Here is a 27,583-nt window from a genome sequence, read left to right on the forward strand (position 1 = left end):
TCTTCCTTAAATTATAGAAATTAATCCAGATGGCTCTTCAATTGCCTCAGAGATACCAATAACACTCACTTTCATAAACTCTGACCTATCGTTCCAACTGTCCTTATCCCTATGCCAGGGACCCTCAGGGGAAGGCCAAAGCCAATGAAAGAAAATATTAACTATTAATTCTCTCTGAACTTTTATTACGTTTTTCTTCTAGAGGTAGTGAATTCCTCCATTCACAAAGCTTTTGGTTTGGTTTGGTTTGGTTTGTGTTCTGAAGCTGAGGATGGCACCCAGGTCTTTGTCTATGCCAGGCTTATGTCCCAACCCCATCTGCCTTGTTTCTTTGAAACCTTCACAAACTCTCGAGAAGGAAAATAAAGGAAAGAAGGAAGGGGAGGAGGGAGGGAGGGAGGGAGGGAGGGAGGGAGGGTGGAAGGAAGAAGGAAGGAAGGAAGGAAGGAAGGAAGGAAGGAAGGAAGGAAGGAAGGAGAAAGGAAGGAGAGAAAGGGAAAAAAAAACAAAGATTAACAACATAATGCTTCACTTTCTTAGCCTTCCTCTGTCCCTTATGGTATATCTTTTCCACTCATTCAAATAAAAATTTCAGAGATGTAGCTTAGCCTAGCATGTGCGAAGCCCTGGGTTCTACCCCCAGCACAAAAACTAATAAACAATTAATTTTTTTTTCAAATTTTCATGGGTCTCATTGTGGGGATAGTCTGAGGAAAACAGAAGTCACCAGGCTTTGTCAAAGAGCCCTAACAAACCTAGCTCTTCCTGACACCCTCTTGCATTGGGATTGTTCTGCAACCATAGTCAAAATTGAAGACATATGGAAAAGCTACGCCTGTGTAATCTGATTGCGTTACATCTTAACGGTCCTCCAGGAGGGGAGGTGGGAGGGAATTACTTGGACCAAGAAAAAGCAGTGTCACCAAAGACAGGCAAAGCTTTAAAATAAGCCTCTCAATAGAAGGATCGGGCAGGGATGGGCTCCCTGCTCAGCCTCAGGGGTGTACTGCTAATAAAAAAGCAAATGCTGGCTGGCCTCTGTTTCTAAGTGTCATAGACCCGTGATGTCAGAGTTCATTATGCACACAGGGGCAATTTACTGCCTCATAAACTTGTAGACAAGGAAATTGTTAGTGAAAAATAAATGGTTTCCAAAGCTTAGATGCAATCACTCATTCAGCAGTTTCCCCAAGGTGCACCAAGCTGATTGACTTCCCAGCCAAAAGCAAAATCTTGAACCCAGAGAAATAAACCTCCCTGCCCTGGATCTATTCTGAATGCTTGTGCCTCTTCTGAACCCATGTTGGCTCTGGGTGCAAGTGCTCAGTGTGAAGGTAAAAGTCCTTGTCCATCATGACTAAGGTGGAAAGAAGAAGGAAGAGAGACAGTGGAGAAAATTAAGAAATGACCAGAGAAAGAAATCTCTACATCATCAATTGTTTCAATGTGGAGAGATTAAAATAGCCCCATCTAAAGACCAACTCTTTAAAACTTGGGTAAGGCTGACAATATTAGGTACCACTAACAACTAGATGCTGTTAGAGGCTCACCAAAACTATTTGTCATGTGAGTGATACACAAGGGGTATGTCATCACAATTTGCCAATTCAATTAAAAGTGATCAACAAACCCTCTTATCACTTTTCTGGGGAAAAAATTCATATGCCTTTTTCACCCATTGCAAGACCAATGTTTTTGAAAACGCTTTAAGACTACTGATTAGAGTCTGGGAATATAGGTCAGTAGTAGAATTCAATTACCAATCAGACAGACGAGAGAAAGAGAGAGAGAGAGAAAAGAAAAGAGAATGGAGAGGGAAGGAAGGAGAAGAAAGAAAGGAAAGGAAAGGAAAGAAAAATAGCCTGTTGTCTTCAATGTCTATTTGTGTGTGTGTGTGTGTGTGTGTGTGTGTGTGTGTGTGTGTGTGTGTGTGTGTGTGTGTGTACTGGAGCTTGATCTCAGAGCCTGGGTGCTGTTAGCCTTCTTACTCAAGATGGGGGCTCTACCACTTGTGCCATAGCTCTACTTCCAGCTTTTTGGTCTTTTACAGATTGTTTGCTTTTTTCTAGAGCTGAGGACCGAACTCGGGGCCAGGCAGGTGCTCTTCCACTGAGCTAAATCCCCAGCCCCTACTTCCAGCTTTTTGTTGGTTAGCTGGAGATAAGAGTTGCATGGACTTTTCTGCCAGGGTTGGTTTCAAACTTCAATCCTCAGATCTCAGCCTCCTATGTAGCTAGGATTACAAACATGAGCTACAAGTGCTACCCACTCCTGGCTCCCATTTCTGGTTCTTTAAGTAAGAAAAATTTTTAAAATCTTACATAAAATAATTAATGGTACCTAAATTATTTTAACTCATGGTCAATATAATCTTTTATGATGAAATGCTAGGGACACTCTCATTAAACCAGAATGACAATAAAATATCCACTATCACCAGTACCATTTACTGTTGTCTAGATGTTCTAGCCAATCAATGCAATAAAACATGAAACAAAAATAAGAGATACACTTGGCAGCATTTCTCAAGATTTGTTCCTTGGAACACTACTTTTCTGGAATGTTAAATGAGGTCAGACAGTTTCTTTGTTGTCAGACTTCTGAAAGCCTTAAATACTCTGACATTCACTGTGAGTCTCCAAGAGGTGAAACATTATCTAGTGTCTCCCAACTTTTTGCATATTAAACTGTCTTACGTGCAGAGATTTTTAAGTCTCAGGTTTCTTGGAACACTCCTTGGGAACCTGCAATTATTTTTTTGACCCTAAGATATTTTAACATATATTTAATGAAATGTGTCTATCATCTATGAGCAAAAACACTTGCTATGGACAAGGGCTTTAGACAAAAAAATCTGGATATGAGTCCTACACTTCTGCTTAGGGGTTGAGACAAAGTTCTTTTCCTTTATCTTCAGATTTCTCATCTGTAAAATGAATATTTTGGTATTTACCTTACAAATACTGTAAATATTAAGTTAGCTAATATATAGAAAATTGCTTACCTTTTAGGCATTTTTGTGTGTGTACTGGTCCTGGGGCTTGAACTCGGGGCCTAGGTGCTATCCTGGAGCTTTATTTACTCAGGGTTGTGCTCTACCACCTGAGCCACAACTTCACTCCTGGCTTTTCTTGGTGCTTAATTGGAGATAGGAGTATCATGGATTTTCCTGCCTAGTCTGGCTTCAAACTGTGATCCTCAATTCTTAGCCTCCTGAGTAGCCAGGATCACAGGCATGAGCCACCAGTTCATGGAACTAAAACCATCATAAGACAACATTTCCATTATGAAATAATCAATCTGGAATGAATGCAGTAAAATGGACTATCTCTTATCATGGCCCATGAAACTGAAAATTATTACAGTGGTCAAAGTGACTTGATTATCTTATCTAAAAACAAAATTATTCCTATCTTTTGATATAGACATTTTACTCCTAGGAAATAAAAATATGATAAAGCTGCTTATTCAAACTTTTTATCGTTACTGACTATTAAAAAGAACATAAATGACTGTTGATAGTGACATCTCTCACATCACATAGGCTGATATTTTCTCATTTCTTCATTGGTTCCCCTTTGGGGATATTTCTTAATGTATGCGGTTTTGTTGGGAAGCAGTGTCTGACAACCAGAAACTGGAATGTGGAGAGGGGTAAATATCTAAGGCAAACTTGCCTAGTCACTCTCTCCATCTTGGCCCCATTGACTTGAGCAAATGAAGAATTATTACTTTATAAATTAAATTACTAGGGCTAGGAATATAACTCAGAAGTAGAGCATGTATAAGTTCTGGGCTCAATCCTCAGCACTAAAATATAAAATTTAAAAATATTAATTCCTTTGCTATTTCCTGCTCTCTGTGTGTCTGTCTGTCAGTCTGTCTGTGTCTGTGTGTGTAACATCAGTATTTTTCAAAATCTCACCAGAGATATATTTATCTTATGCTCTTGTCAAAGAAACACCTTTGATTCTGTAAATAATCTCGGTATTTCAGAAGAAGTTATGCATTCCCTTGGTTTCACCATCATCTTCATTATTTCCTTCCTACCAACACCTCCATGTCTTGAGGACTTCTTACTTAATTAATTCTAACTAGCAAGGTAGAAGCCAGAAATTCACTTCCCAGGACTCCCTGTACCAGAAGTTCACATGTGGAACCCAGACTTGGCTTGTCACAGTCACAGGGGAAATCTGTTAGAGAATTCACCAGGAGCCAGCACCTCCGGAGTCATGCACATCTTCCTTCTGGCCAGGGGCACCCCGGAGATTCTGTCAGGAGATGCTGGTATAAGACAGCCAGAGTTACCAATGTTGGGTGGTAGCAGCAACAGGGGAGAAGATGGGGTTGTCTTTTGGGGGCTGTGGGGGAGTTGGTTGCTGTTCCTGATGTTGGAGCATACAAAATTGACTCCTTAATTCTTTTAAGGATGCATATCACCTTTAAACATCCTTTCGCAATAACTTTTTGGCAGATGCTAGCCAGTGAGGGCTCTGTTGCTGCCAAGGAAGAATGTGGAGCAAAGAAGGTAAAGTGCTGTCTAACACAGAGGCCCTCGGTTTGATCCCTATACAGAAACAAACGAAATGAGTGACCTCTTTCTGCAATATTAAGAAGGAACAAACAAAAAGAAAAGCCTCAGACTAACCCATTTTTTTCTATAGATTTGTTCTACTGCTCTGGTTCTGTTTTCTGAAACTAAACCATTAGTTTATTCATCTTTTAAAATCTCTGATCATTGGTTGCAAAACTATAAATTTCCCTTTAAGAAATGCTTTAGCATCACTGACACGAGTGCTTTCTGTATTTTAGGACTCAATATTTTGTAATTTTCTCTATCGTAAGCTTTCAAAACCAATGGTTATTTCAAAATCTTGTTTATTTTTGTGGGGAAGAGTGTTCCTAAACATATTTTGAAGCTATCTTTTTGTGTCCTTGTTATAAATATCTAAATGTATTATATTGTGGCGAGTATGATGTTTGTTAATTCTCTGAAATTTATTGACATATTTCCTTTTGTGGCCTAAAACATGGGTTTTTTGTTTTGTCTTGTTTGTCCATCATGGGGCTTGATTTCAAGACCTGGGCACTATCCCTGCGCTCTTTCACTCAGTGGTAGCACTCTACCACTTTGAACCACTTCTGCTCACTTCTGGTATTCTGGTGATTAATTAAAGATAAGAGTCTCACAGACTTTCCTGCCTTGACTGGCATCAAACCATGATCCTCAGATCTCAGTCTCCTGAGTAGGTTGGATTGAAGGAACCCAGCTTGAAGAGGTGAGGCTCTTGAACCTGTGTCTTAATAATTCCATGATCCAAGAAGGAGAGATGAAGAAATATCCTCTTATTTGTTTTTACCAACTAGCCTAGAGAAGCAACTATCATGATTGTTGGTATCACATCAGTACTTGGCCAGCGACTATGGTAGCACAGCAAGCACAGCAAGCAAAAGTTACATGTCAACTATACTCAGAGGACATGAGTGGGAAGAACAATCATAACACATGTTGAGATGCTGTCAGCAACAGAAAGAAGACAGAAATGTCAGGCAAATCTCACACAAAGAAACACCCAGCCTTCTGTATCTGCAGGTTTTGAACCCTCAGAAATCAACTAACCTTGAATGCAAAATGTAAAGAAAAATATAATGGCATCTGTACTGACGATAGACATTTTTCTTATCCTTCCTCCCTGTGTATTTATATGTTCAGACTTTTGCATGGTATTAGGTATTACAGGAAATTCAAGATATTTTAAGTACACAGGAGGATGTATGTGGGTTATGTGTGCAAATTAATTTGCATCACAATTGTACAAATGTATGGGGTCATGATACCTACGTGAATTGTGCATGATTGAATCAGGGTATTTAGTATATTCAGCAATTCATATTCTTACTGTTTCTTATGGTAAGGCCACTTCAAAAATTTCTAGTTATTTTCGTACTTAGAACCCATTATTGTTAACTGAAGTCACCCTAAGTGTGCAATAGAGCACCAGAACTTATTTCACCTAACTGTACTTGCTGAACAACTTATCCACATCCTCTAATTTCCCACTGTTTATCTGGAGTCTCTGATATCCATTATGTGATATTTTATAAAAATTTATCTTACTGTGTATCTGGCTGACTTATTTTACTAAACATAATGTTCTCTGGGTCTATCGATGTTGTCACAAGTGACAGTATTTTACTTTTGGGGGGCTGCATAGTATTCCACTGATTGTACACACCTTGTTTTTCTTATCCATTTACCCATTGTTGATTCCACATCTTTGCTATTGTGAATAGACCTCTAGTGGACATGGAAGTGCAAATATCCCTTCCACCTATTGATCTCAGTGTGTGTGTACACACACGTGTGTTTTGTATGTAATAATGGAATTCTTAGGTCTTTTGCTAATTGTGTTTAATTTTTTGAAGATCCTCCATATTATTTTCCATAATGACTCTACCATCCTACATCCCCACCAACATTATGCAAGAATTCTCTTTCTTCACATTCTAACAACAGTTGTTGTCTTTTGTCTTTTGGATGACAGTCACTCTGACTGTTGTAAGGGTGGTATCTCATTCTGGTTTTTATTTTTATTTCTCTGATTATTAGTGAGTTTGAATATTTCTTCATATACCTGGTAGCCTTCTGTATGTCTTCTTTCTTTCTTTCTTTGGGAGTGGGGCTTGAACTCTGAGTCTGGGCATTGTCCCTGAGCTCTTTGAGCTCAAGGGTAGCACTCTACCACTTGAGCCACAGCACCACTTCCAGTTTTCTGGTGATTAATTGGAGATAAGAGTATCACAGACTTTCCTGCCCAGGCTGGCTTTGAACTGAGATCCTCAGATCTCAGACTACTGAGTAGCTAGGATTACAGGAATGAGCCACTGGTGTCCTGATATGTCTTCTTTTAAGAAATGTTTATTAAGGTCTTTTGTCCATTTAAATAGAATTACTTGACTTTTAGCACTGAATCATGTGAATTCCTTATGTATTTTGAATACTAACTTATTAATTATTATTAACTTATTCCTCCAAAAATATCCTGCCATTCTGTAGCTTTTCTCTGTGGAGTCTATGGACTTGGTCTGTTGATTGATACTCTTCTCTTGCAGTATAAAACACTTGTTAATTTGATATAATTCCATTTGCCTACTTTTGCTTTTGTTATTTTTCAAAAAATTAAAAACAATTTTATTGAGAAAGAAATTACTGGTGCACTAGGACTGTAGGTCGGAATCTCAAGATGCAGCCTTGATTATACTTTTGAGGTCCATTTTATCTAAAAGATTAGAACACCTGAGGATTTTGATTCTTCAGGGGATCCTGGAATCAATCCCTGTGAATACAAATACCCTTAAAAACACTTTTCCAGATATAAAAACGTGTTTATTTTTAAGTTCTACCTTCCACCACACAACAGTATCTCAAGATCCCCAATCATTAATGACAATGTCAAGCTGTACTAACATGAAGGCTTACTTTTCATCTTCCAACAACTCTGTTTTTTTAGTTCTCAGACTGGCAACAATGCTGCCCTCTCTCTCCTTCACAAGATTACTATGAAGGTTAGCAGATTCGTCAAATTGTGCTAGTGCTCTAGGACACACAAAGTGAATCCCAAGCAAATGCAATGCTGGCCACCACACATAAAAATAAAAAAGAAATTTCCAGTTCTTTTAAAACCTTTCAAAGTTTCAGTATCCTTTTCTGAATGTAACATTTAAAGAAAATGTGAACTAGCTTTAAAAGTAGCTTAATGGGGCTGGGAATGTGGCCTGGTGGTAGAGTGCTTGCCTAGCATGCATGAAGCCCTGGGTTCGATTCCTCAGCACCACATAAACAGAAAAAGCCAGAAGTGGTGCTGTGGCTCTAGAGGCAGAGTGCTAGCGTTGAGCAAAAAGAGCCAGGGACAGTGCTCAGGCCCTGAGCTCAAGCCCCAAGACTAGCAAAAACAATAAGTAGCTTAAATGGAGGCCTTACAGGTAGCTTCAATGATTCAAATGAACTTCCCTGCATTCTTTTAGGAAAGTAACTTTCTCTACTCCCATCAACTAAAATCTCACTTTTAACTCAAGGCATGAAAGTCACTGGCACATTGTCATTTATGCCAGAAAAGTAAATAAAAACTTGAACAGATGCTAGAGGCCAGAAAGTGTTAACAGGTGTTACCTACACTGCTAACAATCTTCACTTTTCAGAGGCATCCAAAATCTAGGTAACAAACATTGGCCTTGAAATAATGTCTTCACTAGAAAGTGATCAGGAATACACTAGAATGAATTCAAAACACAACACAGTTCCCATTCTTTTCACATTACTGTGAATTTATACATTCTAATGTCTGAAAATAAAGACAAAACAAATTAGCTTATTCTATTTCCTTCTTATTAACTCCCTATGGCCTCAACTATAACACAGTCCTTACAAATCAACTACATTTCTATAATTTATTTGTGAATGGAATGATTCTGTATGTTGGGTCTTTTCTGAGAAGCCTCCAACTACAGAAAAGTTATCCAAAGGCAGAAACTATAAAACAGAAGGAAGTTCATTGAGTTCTGTCTTAAAGCTCAGAGGGCAGACTCTCGCAGTCTGCCACCAACACGCACCCTTTCAGCCATACAAAGCATCCTACAGATGTGGGCAAGGGATACCTAAACCTGCTTCCCAGGTAGACACTTCCTCCTAAACCCGGTCACTCCCTACCTACTTTGCTTCTCTTTCTTACTCCAATACAGAGCTCCAAATGTACTCTGTCTCCTTATCAAAAGAACATCACTGTTGAAAGAAAAATAGCTCCTGCCTTCTCCAGCCTGCATCTCTAAATCCTATCTGCCCACTTGGTCTACACAGTTTTCCAAGGTGCTTTTTCTTTCCCCTAAGGCATGGATTCTGGAGGTTTCGTTTATATTTTCATGTCACCAAAGAGTATTTCTTCTAAAGGAAGTAGAAATTGATGAATGAAAAGATGACATATAGAAACAACCCTTAGTTCTTTTCAGACTCTTGACATATTTTTGATCCAGAGACTTAGAGAAGAAGTAAATGAATATTTGTTTTGTCAAAGTCAGTCTTCAAAATCCAGTCACAATTACACCGTCCCTGTGACTCTCACTAGATTGCTATGGCAAATGACCCACCAGCATTCTGTTTCCTAGGTTAAAAAAAACAACAAAAACAAAGATCCACTACCGGTGCCTCACACATGAAACCCTAGCTACCCTTGATATAAAGTCTGTGCGATTCCATCTCCAATAAACCAGCAAAATGCTGGACTGTTGATGTGGCTAAATCGCTAGAACATCTTACCTGATCAAGCCAGTCTCGGGAGAATATAAGGCACTGGGATCAAGCTCCAATACTGGCAAAACAAACAACAAAAACCAATTTTATTTTTAGTGAGACAGAGATTTTCTTTTTCCCCCCAAACATATTCTCTATCCAGTTGAGGAAATGAAATCCTGAATTTATCCGGTGTCCCCCTTGACAGGGGAGCCATGGGGAGGGTGTTAGCACAGATTAGACAGAAGTCTCTGGTCTTTATTCTGGATGGGAAAACCAAGTTGCAAACGGCAGTAACTAAAAGAAAGAGTGATAAAGATTATTTTGTGCCAGGTTGGTTTAAGAGTAAAAGTTCGTATGAATGATTTATTTAAATGGCTATAAAACTGCAAAGGTGTTTATATATCTAAAATATACAGATTTCAGGAAATCAGCTGGTAGGCTTCTCCTTCCCTGGAAAAAAATCCAAAATCCATTACCAAAATCGGTCTACCGCAGAGAAGTCTGCAAATCCCAGGGGCCTGAAACTCTTAACAGGCCATTCAAGACTCCGGCTTTTTCTATTTTCCTGTCTTTCCTTTTTTCTTTGGAGTAGAGTGGAGGGGGTGAGGAACGAAGCCATAATAGTCAGTGCACATCCTCTAGGAAGCTAGGAAAATGAAGAGGAAGGTGGGTTTGGTAGGATGAAGAACATTGAGGAAAGAGATTATATGGATCATCAATTAATATGGTGACCCCTTTGTACAACTTACAGACAATTTTCCAAAATCTGTCACAGCGTTTGCATTGGGTGAGGTTCAAGAGCTCCCCTTCCCTCTCCCTCTTCCCCTAAAGGCGGTGGTAGCCAGCCCCGTGCGGGCTGCAGCTCTGCCTGTGGTTTCGCGCCTCGCGCCCTGTAGCCACCGCCACCGCGGCGACCCGGGCGGCTTCTCCCCGGGAGAGGCTGGATGCCGCCCCCAGAGCCCCGAAGAAGCCCGCGCTGACCTCAAGGCAGAGGCCCACAGCCAGCCAAGGAGCAGCTGTTTGTTTGCCTTTTCCCAGCCATGTTTAGTGACTGGTCCCAGTCGAGAATGAACTGCTGGCAAGGTCATACTTGTAGAGATTAAAATAGGATCTCTCGCTACTTGCCTGAAAGGGACCCCTGCCCAGCACTGCCCAAAGTACCCGACATCGCCAGCCTGTGGGGTGGTGCCTCTGAGGCCCAAGGCAGCCCCTCGCTGCAGGTCACCGCGTCCTTTCTCCAAGCACCAGCCCGCCCCAACAAGCCGAGCCCGGGCTGCGCACCTGCTTCCCGTGGCTGAAGCCTTGAGCCTCTGGAATCTGCCCTGGACTTTGCCGCTTTTTCCGAGCTGCTTTTAACTTTTAATTCTTAAATCCCCAAACTGAGCGCTAGAGTTTGGTTGGCGTGGAGAAATAAGCCCCGGAGCCCAATTCTCCCCCACGCAGTGCTGGGCAGCACCGGGAATGACCCCAGGAAAAGCGCCCGGCGCCCACGCCCGGGGAATCCGCAGGTCCTCGCGAGGCTGACCACGTGCCACACGCATGGGCCTGCGCACGGTTTAGACCAATTCGGGGATCCTCCCACCAGCCCGGCTTCGGCCTGGTAGTGTTCAAAGACAAACAGGTGCAGAAGGCCAAAAGGACTTGGTCCGCGCCCCTCACAGAACGGCCGGACGCGAGATGTGTTCAAGAGCGCAGGCACGGAGAGACACCAAGAAATTAGGTGGACAGAAAAATGTCTATGACCGACCGTAAATCTTTGCTTATTGTAAATCGAGGCAAAATGGTGAACCTGCCGAGATCCAGAGGGGTGCGGGCGGCTCCCCGTAAGAGAAGTGCTGCTGGAGCGCCCCGCCGGCTGCTGCGGGTGCTCTGGCCGCCGATTGTCACTCACTGGGCTAGAGAAGGCATCTCTTGCTTATGGAAAATGGGGCAGAAAGGAGGACCCCCCCCCGCCCCAATAAAACAGAAGAAAAGAAGAAATTCCCGCCTGAAGCAAACCAAACGCCAGAGGTGACTTGGGGAGCGGCCGCGGCCGCGCGTTCGTTTCTGGTTCCCGCAGCCGTGCGGGCACCTCGGCTTCGCGAGGGCGCTCCCATGCCTCCCGCGAAACGGCATCGGGCAAGAAGGAGTCGCCAAAAGCAGGCCCAGGGATCCAAGCAAAGACCCTCGCCAAGCCAGCCCAGGGCTCCCAAGTCCCGCCCCGCACACTGAAGGCTTTTAACGCCGTCTTTTTTCCCCAAGTGATTTCCCCAGTGTGCACAACACACACACAACTGCACAGCACGCACACCTGCGCCCAGCCACAACGCGCGCAGCCAGCCCTCAGGACACCATCCACCTAACCTAAGGCCGAACCTCACTGCCCGGCTGCGGCGAAGACTCAAGACATCTTCAAGAGTCGGGGTTCCGAGAAGGGGAGCACCCCTTCCTTCCCAGAGAGCTCGTGGCCCCACCACAGCCGCAAAGCACCAGGAGGGCCGGGACCCTGGCTTGCAGAAGCCAGCTTAAGATAATGGATGCAAATTGTCTAAATGTACATGTAAGAAAGTGCTCGGGGAAGAAAGAGTGTCTTACAAGCAAGCAGTGCTTTCATTGGGTTGGACTTAAAATAACAGTATAAATGGCAGAATGTTAATACCTTTTCATATTTACAGATACTATTGAAAGGACATTGTTTTTGTTTTAATTCCCACTTTGCAAAAAAAAAAGCAGACACCTTAGTTTAGAGACGTGAAATTACTTACACGACATCACTAGAGGCAGGTGCAAATGTGGAACTGTAACTCTAGCCTATGAGCACCATATTGCTATTTGTCTGCTAAGGATCGCATTGAGAAAGGAGGAAGAAGTATGGATGGTATCACATAGTATTTGGGGAGTGGGAAAGTCAAACATACCAACAAATAACTGAAATATCCATGCAGAGTCCTGGTGTGTTCTGGAAGTTGGGATGGAGGATGGGGATAAGTAAGGCCCGTCAGAGCTTCCAGATACTCTCCCCAGACATTCTAATCCAGTAGCTAAATTCTCCCACAGGGGCTTTAAACAGCATGAAAACATCTTCCATGGCTGGCCACTATCTGGATAAATAATCTGGGAAGCACTGTGTGATCCACAGTATGTACACGTACATGCATGCACACACTCACACACTTATAGACGTTATGTGTGATGTTGCTAAATGCTGCTATGGATGTGTGCATAGAAGGTATTATGAGGTTGTCAGTGGAGACTGAACAAAACCAAACTGAGCACCCTTTCCCTAGGCGACAGCACTCACCCAACCTTCACTGAGAGGAGGAAAGAAAAATGTGTCCCCCTTCCCAAGATGCGGTAGTAAGGGGAAAGCCAAGACAACCAGGACTCAAGGTCCCTTAGGGAAGGGACTGAGTACTGGGATAGGAAATTCAGCTAGCAAAATACTGATCCCCATCAATGTCCCAGCTCTAATTTTAAACCAAAGAAGGTCTGAGAGACCTGGGAGGTGCGAGGAGTAACGCATAGAACCGAAAATACTTCAGCAAGACGTCGAAATGAAGGGGAAATAAATGAATAACGTCAAGTGGAGCAAACCTTGAGAATTATTCCATGGAGGTGCTGGGTACATTGGGGTTATTTGCGTACTTCACACTTCATTGTACTGTGAAACTTTCACAATAACAAAAGTAAAAACTAAATCTCAAAGTCTACACTTAAAATGGATGTGTTTTGTTAAGAGTTAGTTTTACCCTGATAAAACTATTTTTTAGACTTTTTAAAAACTCAGTTGAGACGTCTTATTCGTTTTCACAAACGATGTGGCCAAGAAAAGGAGAGTGAGCCCGGCGCTCCGGCCGCAGGCGCACTTTGGAGCAGCCCACCCCCAAACCCTCAGGTCCCTCAGAGCTTGCCCAGTGCCACAGGACTGTAAGGGCTTTGCTTAGTTAAAACCTTGAGAAAAAATCAAAAGAAAACCGTTCCCTTCCAGCCGCAGGGGACACCAGGCGGCCGTGCGCCGCTTCGGGAAGGAGAGCGAGCGCAGAGGCCCCGGGAGGCCCGCGCCTTCCCCCGCGCCAGCACCGCAGGGTCGGCTCCAGAACTCGAACCCGCGTCCAGGCGCTTCATTTGACCCTTCCTTCCTCAACTGAACGGTTCAGGCATAGCTGGAAAAAGGAAGCCACAAGCCTGCTCCTGGCTACCAGTTACCAAAACAACTGAATGGGGGTGGGGGTGGGGAGGGCTGGTTCCCGCAGCCCCGGGGTAGAGAAGCACGATTCATTTGTCCATGGAAATGGAAATGAAGAGATCAGGGTAGGAAAAACAGACCCATTGGGAGCTAAACCACTCCTCCCGAAGGCCCGAGGGCTCCTGGGGACCAACGCCAGCTTGCCTCCAGAGTGGGCCACGTCGGAGTGCGAGCACCGGGAATCCCTAGGCGGGCGTCTGCAGGAATCGGCCTGCCAGCCGGAGCCCGCGGCTCGGGACCCAGCGGCTCACCCCTGCGGGCAGTGATTTCCGAGATCCTGGCGCCACCCGGCGGAGGCGAGAGGAAGTGCGGGCGCCGAAGGCCAAGTGGAGACTAGTACCCAGGATCGCGTAAACACGCCGAGGGGCCATTCGTCTGAAACCTTTAAAAAGGCATGGGTGGCCTTCCTAGTTTACCCTTCCTCTACTCCAAGGACACCGTGACAAGAGCCTGAAAGCATGTCCCCGAGGCCATAGTCTCTTCCCCTTCCCTTCATGCCCCTCATCCAAAAATTTTTTTCTCCTAAAATACAGACTGCCTTCACCGCCGGCATTCAAAGCAGCGAAGGGCTGTGCGCGGGCCCTGCCGGCCTCGGGGTTGCAGTTGCTGGGGAGAATCAAGTGGAAGAGCGAGGGGGGGGGGGGGTCGCGTTAATCATTTGGAGGGATTTCTGGCCAGAATCCTTGTTTCCGAAAGTTTGCGGGACGACTTTGACGTTGATTATATAGCTTTTCTCTTTTCAAGTGCGCCCCCTCCCCACCGCAGCCCGTCTGGTGTGCTAGGATTGTGTTTGAAAGAGAGGAAGCATTCTTGAAGTGGTGGGTGATGGATTGTCTAAACCCTTCTGGGACTTTCTAGGCCGAGGTTTTTGAGGCAGCTCATCAATAAAGACCCCCCTGGAGAGAGGGGGGTGGTCGAACAGCCCCACCACGAAGCCTAAACCTGGAATAGAATCCTCAGCTCCAGGGCAGAAGGGGGGGGGCAGAAGGGAGAGGAGAGTGACTGGGGTCGGGCAGGTGGAAACTTCTTCCCTGGACCAGTCCCTGTGACACATCTCTCTTTAAGCCTTTTGGAGCTGGTTGAGTGGATGTGTGGGGTGTAAGAGCTGTGATATATTGGAGACACGGGGGAAAACTGAAAGGTCCGTGGGGTCCTCAATCCTTTGGTGTCAAGGAACACGTCCTCCATTTAGGTCACCTCTTTCTTCTAGTCGCCTTCCATCCCTTCTTGGGGGTTCCCTTGGTGTGCACTTCTTTCTCAAGCCCTGACCCAAGCCCTGCTCAAACTGGTGGAAGAAATCATGGTGGGATGGGGCTCAAGGATGACCCAGCTCAAGCGGAAGGAATACAGGCTAGAGATGTCAGAGTTGTCCCCGGCGCAGCCCCCTTAGCCCCAAGCCTGGGCCTTGCTGGGGTTGCCAGCTGCCCTGAGATCTGGAGCCCAGTCCGGGAAGAGTGGACGCGCGCCCCCTCCCACTCCCAAGGGCTGGCCAGCTGGAGAGGCGGATTGGGGGCCCGAACTCTGTCTCGGGCCTCCTTCTCAGCTCCATCTGGAGCCTGCACCCCCTTCTTCTTGGGTGGGCTATGCGGGCCTTGGGGTCTCGAAAGCCAGGGGCTCACACTGAAGAGCTCTCTTTCTCCTTTCCCAGGACCTATGCCGTGGTGGGTAAAGGGGAAACGGTATGCGGCCTGACTCCCAAAAGGCAAAAGCTCTTCCTAAGCAGCCTCTGGGCGCCCCGAGGTCCCCATCGGCCTCTGGGCGCCGAGCACGTTTTATTTATCCCCATAGAGGATGCTGGAGGACAAAAGAAATATTTGGACGTCAGAGCTGATTTATATTTTTGGAAGAGCTGCGTTTCCTCTTCTGAAGAGCGGCGAGCGCGCCCGTATCCTGCGCCCGGCGGGGAGGACTGCGGGGCAGTTTTGAAGCGCAGGAAATTCAGCCCTGGCCCCGGCACGCAGAGCCTGGCGCCCCGCGGGGTTCGCAGCCCTTGGAGATATTTGTTTATTTGGGAGGCGGGGAGCGGGGAGCGGGGGAAGAGAAGATCAGCCGGGCCGGAGAAGAAAACGCGACCCCGGCGGGGTTGGAGCCTCCAGGTCGCTCCTGCGGACGCGTCTGCAGCCCGGCCGCTCCCGCTCCCGCTCCCGCTCGGGGCACGCCAGAGCAGCGGCCTCGCCACGTTCGGGCGCGTTTGTTCGGTGCCTTCTGCAGCCTCCGAGCGCCTTCACTCCGATTCTATGCCAGGGTGACCCCTCTAGGTCCGGTGGCCCCCCGGGCACGCTCAGCCCAGCGTGCGGGCAAGGCCTGGAAAGGCAGCCTGAGGAAGGTCGCTGAGTTAGGGGGTGCCTTACTCACTGTTGAGGCACGGAGCAGGGGAAGCGCCCGGAAGAGATGCAGGACCCCTGGGGTTCTCTCGGACCCCACTCCCTACACACGCTCTCCCAAGACATGGCTGGGCCCCCACCAAGATTTCCATTTCATCTCAAAACCTGGACTTGCGCCGAAGCAGAGGGACTTCCCTCCCATCTGCATGAGTGGACGCAAAATGAACGTGCCGCCGCAGCACTTGCTTCCAGGAATGCGAGCTACAGATTTTCCTAGCTGTTTTCCTTCGCTGCCGGAGCCCCTTTTGGATTCCCCCCGCCCTCCCCCAATCGCTCTGGCCAACTCTGCCCCTACCAGGCCGAGGTTTTTCTGCCTTGGGAAGTGCAGACTGCCCTCATCATAAAACCCTGTTCTCCATGCTGGCGCCTCCAGCGCTTAACGCTGCTTGCTAGGAGTGCAATCTATGTGGTGCACTGCAGGCGGGTGGGCTGGCTCCGGGGGGGATTCCGGACTCCCAATCCCGGAGAGCCAGGCTTCCAGGTCTGGAAATTGTAGAGCTAGGACGAGGCCACATCTTTAAATGGGAATCTGGTAGGTTGACCTTTCTCCACCCTCTCTCAGCCACCACCAGACCTGGCCAAGTGGGTCATAGAGTCATGCGTACCGCCAGGCCATGGATACCGTAGGGCTATCTGCAGATCTCTCAGGAAGGTGCTAATAAAACGGGCCCTGCCTGTTTCACAGGGATTTGGAGAGCGGAAGAATCGATCCAAATAAACATTGGAAATTGGACGGCTAGCTTTCAGATCTGGAAGAATGGGGAGCTTCTGGGCAGAGGGGGCAGAGCAAATGCCAAAAAAGGTGTAAAATTCCCAGTCACCCTCCTCGCCACATCCCGGGTGCATCCTCTAATGATAAATCCCTAAATCCGGGAAAGATCTTCGGTTGTAATTTGAAGTACATTCTGTGGCTGCAGGCTAGTGTTCTTCTTTGGTTTCCTTAATTGCACAGATACACTTAGACCCCTGTACTGTGAACATGTGGAACACTCTGCCAATGGTAACTTAGAACCACTGGGCTGAGATGATGGTCAGTTTCAAACTGGCTTTGCTGGGCCACAAGGAAGGAAATGTGGGATGCTGCCATGTTGCTGCATGTGGACCAGGCCAGGACAGGTCTTAAATGGTTGTAAAATTTATCCATGCAGATGTGTCTCTCTTGCTGCTAACTAGTTTAGTCTAAGCCATTTCATATAAAATCCATGAAACAGAGGAAGCAGGCTAACAACATAAGATTTAAACCACAGTAATGGAGAGATTTCCTAGAATAAAACGCCGATTACAGAACAAAATCAGAGAAACCCAAGCTTCCCCAAGTTTACATTCCCCGGAGCTGTGGCAGGGGTGGGAGCTAAGGGCTTGGAGCGGGAAAGGAACCCACAGCCCAGATGGAGACAGTCAACCAAACCCGGATGAAGTGAGGACGGCCGATTCCCTTGGGCTGTATGTTTCTGGTTAACCAAGAAGCAGTGCCTGGGCTGATCTAAAATCATTTAAGTGAGCCATACCTTTCATTCCCGTAAGAAAAAAGTTCATTTTTTTGTGTGTTTATAGGGAGTGAAAGTGAGTGAGCTCACCATCACAGTAAAAAGGGACCTCCTGGAGAGGGAACTTGAACTAAGCAAGGCACACTGTCAGAAACACAGCTTTCCTTTTAATTCTTGCCTGTTGGACTGGGGCTGTAGCTCTGGAGAAACACTTGCTTAGCATGCCTGGAAGCTGAGGGTTCAATCTCCAGCACTACCAGAAACATAAACACCCAGGCAGTGGCCATGCTATTCTGGAGGCTGAGCTCCAGATTCTTCTGAAGTTAGCCTGGGCTGAAAAGTGTATGGGATTCTTATCTCCAGTTACCCAGCCAGAAACCAGAAGTGGAGCTGTGGTTCAAATGGTAGAATGCTAGACTTGAGTAAAAAGGCTAACAAACAGTGGCGAGGCCCTGAGTTCAAGCCCTGGTACACACAGAGAGAGAGAAGAATAAATAAGTAAATAAACAACCAGAGATTCATACTGCCAGAGAGAGAATTTGACATAATTTGATTAGTATGTGCATTGAAAACAGCCCATGGTGCGATGCAGTGAAAGGAGCCCTACATTTGGAGTCCCAAGCACTGCTGTAAGCTGGCTGCATTTATGGATAATTTGTATCAAGTCATCTTGGACAGCCTGTGCCTGGGGCACAGGCAGAAGTGCGATCTCCAAGAGAAGGGTTTGAAGGAAAGTCCTTTCAGCTCAATTGCTTAAGAAGGTCACTAAGTGGAGAAAACACTCAGCAAATGGTTTCTCTTGACTATGAAGACTTTGGGTAAAAGTCATAACATTGTTACTTGGATGGAAAGGAAAGCTTTTACAAAATTAATAATTTAACCAGTTCAGTTGAATGGTGCAAAAACTATGTATTCTTTTAAATATGAATATCTAAAATTTCAAGCAGGTTGGAAGTAGTTTTTGTGGAGACAGGCTCTATAGCTTCTGTTACTCTTCAAAAGATTTGTGACTCCCAAACTGAAAGCTACTGATATAAAAAGCTATATGGTCCTGACTGGATTTTAAGATGCTCTTGGTGTTTGTCAGTGGTCTCTTGTGTCCTGAAACCTTTTAGATCAACTCTTAAAGCAAATACTTACTGTAACCCAAAATATTTAAAATTCCCAGGTGCAAGAAATCAGAGGGTCCACAGCCAAGTCACACTGTTCTCAGCTAACTATATGTTTCCAAACTTATGATCTGCCCATCTTGCCCTCCAGTGAGATGACTGCTTCTTCCTCACCACATTTCCCCCTTGGGCCAGTGCTCTTCCTTTTTCATTCTTCCTTCTTTTTCTTTCTTTCTTCCCTTTTGTGCCAGCCTTGGGGCTTTAACTTTGGCCCTGGGTGCTGTCCCAGAGCTTCTTTTGCCCAAGGATGGCTCTCTATCACTTGAGTCACAGCTCCACTTCTGGCTCCCCCCCACACCCCACTGCCTTTTTTGTGATTAATTAGAGACAAGAGTCTCATGGACTTTTCTGCTGACTGGCTTTAAACTCAATCCTCAGATCTCAGCCTCCTGAGTATCTAGGATTACAGGCATGAGCCACTAGTGCCCAGCACTAGTTTCTAGTTTTAAGTAATTATTTTCAGACACTGAGAGCCTTGATTTAGTGAGCACATATTTGCTTCCATACTGAGTCACTTATTTTAAAATTATTCTATGCAGAATGACCAAAGAGAATGAGGGGGAAACATCATAAATATAAATAAGGACCTGTTCCCCCAAATGCTCAGCAGTCAGTCAGACAGAAATTCTTAGAAAGTAGGAACAACTGCAAACCCCCTCCCCAACCTAATCAAAACATCCCTGCCGGAACAGAGTGACTTGTTTCTTTCTTTCTTTCTTTTTTCCTCTTGGAAATGAGTGGTAAACTGAGTTCAGCTTGGTGGTGTTTTCTTAGCTGACTCTAGGCTACAATCAGGCCATTTTCGGAGACATTCCCATGTAGGTACCAGGGGTGCTCTGGAGGAAGCTGTCGACGCCTGTTCAGCTAATTTAGGTTTTCTTTGTCTAATTACTGTGGAGCTTAGGGAAAAGGAGCCCGGCTCAGGGCAGTAAACTGACACTCGGTCTCTGTGTGTGGTATCCAGGCAGGGTTTGATGGAAAAAGCCTGCTTCCACTCAACTTCAGGTCACTGTCTGGGGCCAGCCCCAGCCCAGCCCCCTCCTCCCCACCCCACCTTCTCTTCTCTGCAGACCCACTAGCACTGTCAGCCAGGGACAGTTGCCCCCCCCCCCCACCAGAGCTGAGGCAGCCCCAAGGGGCCTAGGTCTGTTCCACCAAGCTCAATGGAGCTAGGAGTAGAGAAGCTATGTTGTTGTTTTTTTTTGTTGTTGTTTGTTGTTGTTGTTTTTTTAAATCTGGCTTGCTGTGTGAACTCCCCTATCTAGCCTCTCATCTCCCCAGGCTCCTCAGCACACACAGCCTTGCACTGTTCTCTGGACACCAAGGTGCATCCATTTTTCCATTCTAATCTGTCCAGTCCCTCTATGCCTCGCGATCAGTCCTTGTGTGGCCCGCCTGCTCCCAGACTCCAGCTCTCCTCCCTCTTCCCAGCCCCTATCCCTAGTCAGACTGCATATCCCTGCACGTGTAATCCAATAACTAACTGTCGGCTCTCATTGCAAGTGATTTCTCCCGAGGGTACATCTCTCCCAGAGTGAGGCTCTTACAGAGAGGGATCATCCACAACTGGGCATCAAGTTTTTGAACCAAACTTAGCATAACCATGGCACAGTTTGGGTGAGACGATGCTGAGAGTGAGGATGTGAAGTAACTGGCAGCAACACACTCCCCAGAGTTGAAAAGAAATACAGCTATCTCCTTATCTCAGACTCTGCCTTTTTGTTGCTTTAATTTTCTTTTTTTTTCTTTTCTTTCCCTCACAAAATATTAAGTGGAAAACTAAAAAGAAGTGGAAGCGAATACAAACTTGAGTCCTATTCGGCCTAGATTTTCATTGTCTCTACAACTTGGCCCAGGTTTCTCCATTCCAAACTCCTCTGTTCAAAGTTCTGAAAATGGCCACGATTTTCTGAGACCCAAAACTCTAGGGTGCCCAGCGCTCACTCTCTTACGGACAATCCTCAGAGCCAACAAGCTCTGCCAGAAAAAGAGAGTATTGGCACATTACCTTTGGGCGTCTGGCACCCTGGCGTGTGGTTGAGGGCGGCAAGTTCTAAATAAAGTTGACAGATGGTGTCAGTTCGGACCCTGGGGAAGCCGGCTAAGGAGGGTCCTGACAGCACTCGAGGCCACGCGCGGAAAGCTGGGAGTAGGGAGGGGAAAGGCGAAGGGAAAGGAGAGGAGGGGTGGATCCGCTGCGGGGGGGGGGGGGGGGGGGGGAGGCTGGTTTCTGGGATGGGAATCTGGGCCTACTGGAAAAGAACACAGAGAATAAGTTCTTGAGGTCAGAGACACTCGAGTTTTCCTAGGGGTGGGGGTTGTCCTACCAAAATGTGAGTGTGTGACTCCCACGTTTGAAAGTGGGTGGATAGGGAAAGGGAAGGGGTCCCAGAGAAGAATTGAAAGGACAAGGCCCCAGAGAGTGAGCCCGAAGATAAGAGAGGAAGTCAGCGGCCAGGTTGGGGGGGGGGTGGCGGGGAGGAGTGAGCAAAGCGGCCTCGGCGCCCTCCCCAGGGCGGGCAGCGTGGAGCGCAGAGGGGGCAGGGCGGGGTAGGGGTGGAGGAAGGGAGCGTGGGAGGGAGGGAGAGAGGGAGGGCAACCGCGGGGAGGGCGCGGGAGGGAGGAAGTCCGAGAGACAGAGCAAGGAGCGCTCCTGAAGGAAGACGTCGAGCTCGTCTCCAGGGTCCCGGCCGCGGTACCAGGTGGCGGGCGCAGCTGCCGGGCGTCCGGCCGCTTCGCCTCGGCCTCCAGGGAGGCGGTTGCGCAAGGCGGGGACCCGAGAATCGGAGAGGGATGCGCCGGGCGTTGTCTCCGGCCCGCCGCGGCCGCCGCCAGAAACCCCAAAGGAGCTGAAGGAGGCTACGCCGAAGCGCTGGCCCGGAGTGGCCACTGTTACAGCCCCCGTGGCGGGCTAGGGCGCTTGTCCAGTTTCTGGGCCGATTTCGTTCCAGCGCCTCATCTCCCGACCCGGAGTCCGCCCCCGAGGCCCAGCCTCGCTCCGGGGTCCCAGATGACCACCGAGGGCGGGCCCCCGCCGCCCCCGCCGCGCCCGCCGCCAGCCCCGCTCCGCCGCGCGTGCAGCCCGGCCCCCAGCGCCTTGCAGGCCGCCTTGATGAGCCCGCCGCCTGCCGCCGCCGCCGCCGCCCTGGAGACCACCTCGTCGTCGTCCTCCTCCTCCTCCGTCTCCTGTGCCTCGTCCTCTTCCAATCCGGCCAGCGCCTCCTCGATCGCCTGCAAGAGCGCGTCTGGCGGCGGTGGCGGCGCGGGCGCCGGGAGCGGGAGCACCAAGAAGGCGAACTCGGGGCTGCGGCGGCCCGAAAAGCCGCCCTACTCGTACATCGCGCTCATCGTCATGGCCATCCAGAGCTCCCCCAGCAAGCGGCTCACGCTCAGCGAGATCTACCAGTTCCTGCAGGCGCGCTTCCCCTTTTTTCGAGGCGCCTACCAGGGCTGGAAGAATTCCGTGCGCCATAACCTCTCGCTCAATGAGTGCTTCATCAAGCTGCCCAAAGGGCTCGGGCGGCCCGGCAAGGGTCACTACTGGACCATCGACCCGGCCAGCGAGTTCATGTTCGAGGAGGGCTCGTTCCGCCGACGGCCGCGCGGCTTCAGGAGAAAGTGCCAGGCGCTCAAGCCCATGTACCACCGCGTGGTGAGCGGCTTGGGCTTTGGGGCCTCGCTGCTACCCCAGGGCTTCGACTTCCAGGCGCCCCCGTCGGCGCCGCTCGGCTGCCATGGCCAGGGCGGCTATGGTGGCCTTGACATGATGCCCACAGGCTACGATGCCGGCGCAGGGGCCCCAGGCCACGCGCATCCGCACCACCACCATCACCACCACCACGTCCCGCACATGTCGCCCAACCCGGGCTCCACCTATATGGCCAGCTGCCCGGTGCCCACAGGTCCTGGGGGCGTCGGTGCTGCCGGGGGTGGCAGCGGCGGTGGGGACTACGGGCCGGACAGCAGCAGCAGCCCAGTGCCCTCATCCCCGGCCATGGCGAGCGCTATTGAGTGCCACTCTCCCTACACGAGCCCTGCTGCACACTGGAGCTCCCCTGGCGCCTCGCCTTACCTCAAGCAGCCGGCCGCCCTGACGCCAAGCAGCAACCCCGCGGCCTCTGCAGGCCTGCACTCCAGCATGTCTTCCTACTCTCTGGAGCAGAGCTACTTGCATCAGAACACTCGGGAGGACCTCTCAGGTATGGCATGAGCAGGATTGGCCCCGGGGCGCCACTTCTAAGCCTCCAGGCCCCTGTCACTCCCTCTGGGACAGCTGGGCTTGAGGGTACTGGGAAAAGCGGGTGCTGGGGGAAGCTAGCATCTTATTTGTGGGATGCCCACCCTGCCATCCCTGGCCGGGAGCTGGGCCTCCAGAACTGCCCAGCCTCCAGGATGGTGCCCAATTGGGGCCTTCCTGGCCTTCAAGGATATCTTTGTGGATTTCACCCAATTAAGACCTAACAACTTATAGAGAAGGCAGTGGACTTAAGGAACCTTGGCCAAGGAACTGTGTCTAGTTCCTTCTGTTCTTTCAGAGTTTTCTTGGTTGTACTATTGTTCAAAAGTAAATGTCAAATACTTGTACCCCAGGGTATGAGTGGGAAAGGGTTCTTTGCTGAGCTATTATTGAGGGAACAAGAGAGGAAAGAGCACACACACACACACACACACACACACACACACACACACACAAAACCAGGCAAGGTATCAGGATCTTTCACTAGAAAAACATTGCCAGTTGTCAGGGCATCAAGGACCCCCACATACTCATGCATACACATACGCTTCACACAGTAGACCGGAATGATACAGACTGTCCTGGACAGCAAGATTCAAGGGTCCTGCTACTCCTCTGGGAAATATGCCTGGAGGTCAATTGCAGTGTGACTGGTCTAATTGTGTGGGTTGCTGATTATGGAAATTTATTGACTTGTGGGAAGCAGTGAGAGTGGGGTGTAGGAGAATTAGAAAATTTGGCCAGATTTTTCTGGAAAGCAGAGATAAATCCATATTAACCACTCTGAGGCTCCCACAAGGATGCAGATTAAAATCAGCTAGCCGGCCTGTCACAAGCAAGGGCCAAAGGTGCTCCCCCTCATGTTTATCTCCCACCCCAGCTAGAAAATGGTTCATAGGATGATGCATCCTTCATTAGCTCGTGTGCAGTGAGAGGATGGGGGGGGGGGAGTAGAAGGAAGCCCAAAATGAGCAAAAGATGTTGGTTTCAAGGATGGGGAAATTTTCCAAATAGACCTTTTAAATGCGGGTCTTAGAGGTTAACTAAACAAAGACAGTCTAGGCAGGACCACACTGGAGAGGATTTTAGCCTGACTTAACCACTGAGAACAGAATCTTGTTCAATTTTATGGGAATTTCAACAAGTAACCAATGCTGTCAGCCCTCCCCTGCTATTTTCCCCTTCCACTGGTTGTCAATCTCTCTTAAGCTCTCCACTTCTCGACCTCCTATGTCCCTGCTGGCCAGCCTCTCCTGGGGCAGGAGCTACTCAACTTAAACTCCAATTCTGAGGCTTGGAACAAACACAAAACACTCTAGGCAAAATAGTATTATTTTTAAAAATCACAGAACAAACTTTTCTGCGTGACACTGTCATCCCACCCACACAGCACGTTCACACTCAGAGCCCTCAGATATCCCAGGGTCTGGAGGAAAGACCTTTCATCTTGAGGGGCTGAGAACTGCCCCTCTGGAGCAGTCGGCGGCCTCTCCCTCCCCCCGCCACCCCCCAAGCCTCTGTGATAGCAAGCCCAGGCCACAATGCACACTGTTCATTCTTCCCTGCCCTCCAGTTCTCACCCTTCTCTAGATTATTCTTACCCATTTTCTCCCTGATGAGGTTGAGACCAAGGCTTCCAAGGAGCCAGATGATGTTCCTGGCTAGGTGGGGGCCTGGTTCTCAAGTGGAGCCCACTAGGCCACTGAGTCTGAAATCCAGGCCCAAGGAAGGCTGCGATCCTAGGACCCGGCATGCCAGCATGGCCCTGCCTCCAGCCTTTCCAGCAGGCCAAACCTCCTAAACTCCTGCCTGGACCCATGATTCTCAGGAGGGAAGCTGAGCAGACCTGCCAGGGCTCTTCATTAGGAGATAGGGCTGTGTGGTCAGGCCGCATTCCGAAGCGCCTGCCGCGACTCTGTTGGTGGGGCCTGGTCTGCTATTTGTGGTGCAGGAGCCTGTGTCACACGGGCTACAGTTTGGACAGAACGCACCTGCGTGTAAGGTCGGGCACGCACCGCGGGCACTGGCTTGCTTTCCTAGGATGGCCAGCTTGGGGAACACCCAAGCCGAATTCACCCCGCCGCTGGTCGGCTCAGTGGGCGCCAGTGAGCGCCGGAGCCCCGGAGCCGGGCCCAAGCCTTGCTGGGCACAAATATCCCGCAACTGCTACTGAAACGTCCCAACAAACAATCCTCATCTAGCTCCCCACTTCACCACAAAAAGGTCCAACCCGGGAAATGCGGGGCCCAGACGCACTCAGGGCAGGAAAAAGTAAAAGCAAAAGTGGGTGCTAAACGCCGCGAGGAGTAAGACTCCTACCCTTGGGGAGCCCAGTACCATGCTTCTGCAGCCTGCCTGGAGCTCCTGGCCTGGCCAGCGCCCATTACTGGGGAACATGCCCGGTTCCCCACTGCCCAGGCCGCTGTAGAGGAAGCAAGGCGCGTTCTGGACCCACGCGGATGCATGCGGAGGGGGAAGAGAACTGGCTTTCCTCTCAACATTTCTCCTGTTGGAGTAATTTTCTATTAGCTACCAGTGCTCCCCCTGACTCTCACCCAGCTACTTTGCGAGGAAATAAGGCTTAAAATGAAGCGGTGAAGATGTCAGTGGCTTTCGTTCGGGGACAGAACACTTGGTTCTCGGTCCTCGCTGTAGCCAGAATTCTGGGCCTGGCTAGCCTGGTCTCTCAGCCTTGAGCATCCAGCGTCCCCACCACTCTCTGAGAGGGAAAGGGGAATTTAGGACTCCTGTCCCAGGATCTTGCTTTACATTTGGGTATATAAAACCAAAACAAAACACAGTTATCCTGGGGCCGACAGTTTGAAATTTTGACACACTTCTAGGGCTAGCTTCTCTGCTGCCAATTTTGTAGCAGTCTAGGGAAAAGTACACCCCAGCCATTATTAGAGGGAAAAGTACAGTACCTGCCTTTAGTGGAGATTAAGCAGGTTAAATTGAAATAAAAACAATACATCAGCTTCATGACTTTGTATCTGAGGAGTTTCTTTTCTTCTTGTTTCAGTGGGACTGCCCCGTTACCAACATCACTCTACTCCAGTGTGCGACAGAAAAGATTTTGTCCTTAATTTCAATGGTATTTCTTCTTTCCACCCCTCGGCTAGTGGTTCATATTATCACCATCACCACCAGAGCGTGTGCCAGGATATTAAGCCATGTGTCATGTGAATGGACCGAGCCCATGGAAGTTGCCCTCCCTGCTACTCCCTCCTCTCTTCTCTCTCGAGAGGCCCGACAGGAACTGCCATGGACTCACAGAATGTGCACTAGGAAAGCAGTAAGTAGCATGCTACCACTAAGCCAGAAAGCCCTGGCAAACCTGCTCACCGATTTTGCCTACAATTGGAAAAGGAAACCCTTACCAAGGTAATGTCCCAGGTGAAGGAGATGCTAAAAACTTAACCATAGGTAAAACATACACGTGGAGCTCTGGGATTGCCATTGCCTTAAGTAGACAGGGTCTGAAGAAAGAAGACCAATTGTGTGTCTGTGTGTGATTTTTCTCGTGTGTGCTTTTCTAAAAGGCAGTGCTAAGCACAAGACTTCCAGAGAGCTTCATAGTGTTGTCTAGCTCAGTAGAATTGTTTTCCCCAAACATTTTGTTTGGACACAGGTGCCAAAGAACAGTATGAAGAAACAATCTAGAACCAGTGAGTCTAGCTTAAGATAGTGGTTCTCAGTATTGTGATAATACAGCATTTCTTTTATTTTTTTTTACAAAGTTGTTTTCTACCACCATATTTTAAAGTTATTTTTATGATCTCCGTGTATACTCACACTTTGCTTGTATTTTAAAAGGAGGATATATTTGCACTTACGTATACTTTTACAGTTTGCCAAAATATTTTGATGTAAAATTTTCAATAAAATGTATATAACAAATACTTGTTTTAGAAACTTATTTCCTTCACTGGATGTCCAGGAAAACCCCTTTACAGCAAGCATTGCAATTCTATACCCCCCCCCCCACTTCTAAGCTGTATAATTGCCCTGGTGTGGGGTCTATATCTTGGTAACTCAGGCCAGGTTCTGATGTGAATCTTCTTAGGAGAGAAAAAGAAGAGAGAATGCTTTGTGTGAATTCTTTCTCTACTTTACCTCACTTTTCCTGGACAAAGAAAAAACACAAGATGAAAAGAAAACTAGGCAGGAGATAGCTAGGCAAGGTTTTGATCTGAGGAACCCAAGTTTTGTGTCGCTTTTGTTTTCTTTCCTGTGCCCCAAAACAATTCTCTTTCCTCTTCCCTACCAGTCTGTCTACCGATGTGGGAGCTGAAGGAAAGTCGCTACTCAGAGCCTGCTTGGGCTGAGCTTAGCACCAATTGTGGGTGAGATGCCCCAGAGCAGCCCCCCATCCACAACCCTCATTTCCTTTCTGGAGAGGCTCAGAATTAGAAAATAGATCAAGGAAGAAAAGGCCTTACTTCCCATCCAGCCCTCTGTGTGCCCAGCCTTCAAACTCAGCAGTGCTGGCAACTAGAGAGCAGCAGCAGAGAAACCCTCAATCATAATCAAGGGTTGAGGGTTTTTTTTTTCTTTTCTTGTTGTTGTTGTTATAGATTTTTTTTTAAGTGGGAAACCCACATTTGCTTCTGATCCCCTAAAAGGTCTTACTCCCCAACCTATGGTCAGACAATAACTGCTGCTCAGGAGATAACACCTCTGGGACTCTGTTCCTGAGTAAAACACCTTGTTTCAAAACCTTTTAACCCCCTTCCTAATCTTTAAACGTCCGTCCAGTGTTTTCCAAAGTTAGGCAGTGAGTTAAGCAAAAAAC

General features: G+C 48.0%; 1 protein-coding gene across 1 annotated transcript; it reads left to right on the forward strand.

Annotated features, from left to right (window-relative positions):
* Positions 1-21,308: 21,308 nt before the first annotated feature.
* On the forward strand, positions 21,309-25,974 carry Foxf2 (forkhead box F2). The gene is made up of 2 exons (XM_048347387.1): positions 21,309-22,750; positions 25,811-25,974. The coding sequence occupies exons 1-2, from the start codon at positions 21,562-21,564 to the stop codon at positions 25,972-25,974; spliced, it is 1,353 nt and encodes a 450-aa protein (XP_048203344.1). The 5' UTR covers positions 21,309-21,561.
* Positions 25,975-27,583: the final 1,609 nt, after the last annotated feature.

Source organism: Perognathus longimembris, chromosome 6, assembly GCF_023159225.1.
Source record: "Perognathus longimembris pacificus isolate PPM17 chromosome 6, ASM2315922v1, whole genome shotgun sequence".
Taxonomy (NCBI): domain Eukaryota; kingdom Metazoa; phylum Chordata; class Mammalia; order Rodentia; family Heteromyidae; genus Perognathus; species Perognathus longimembris.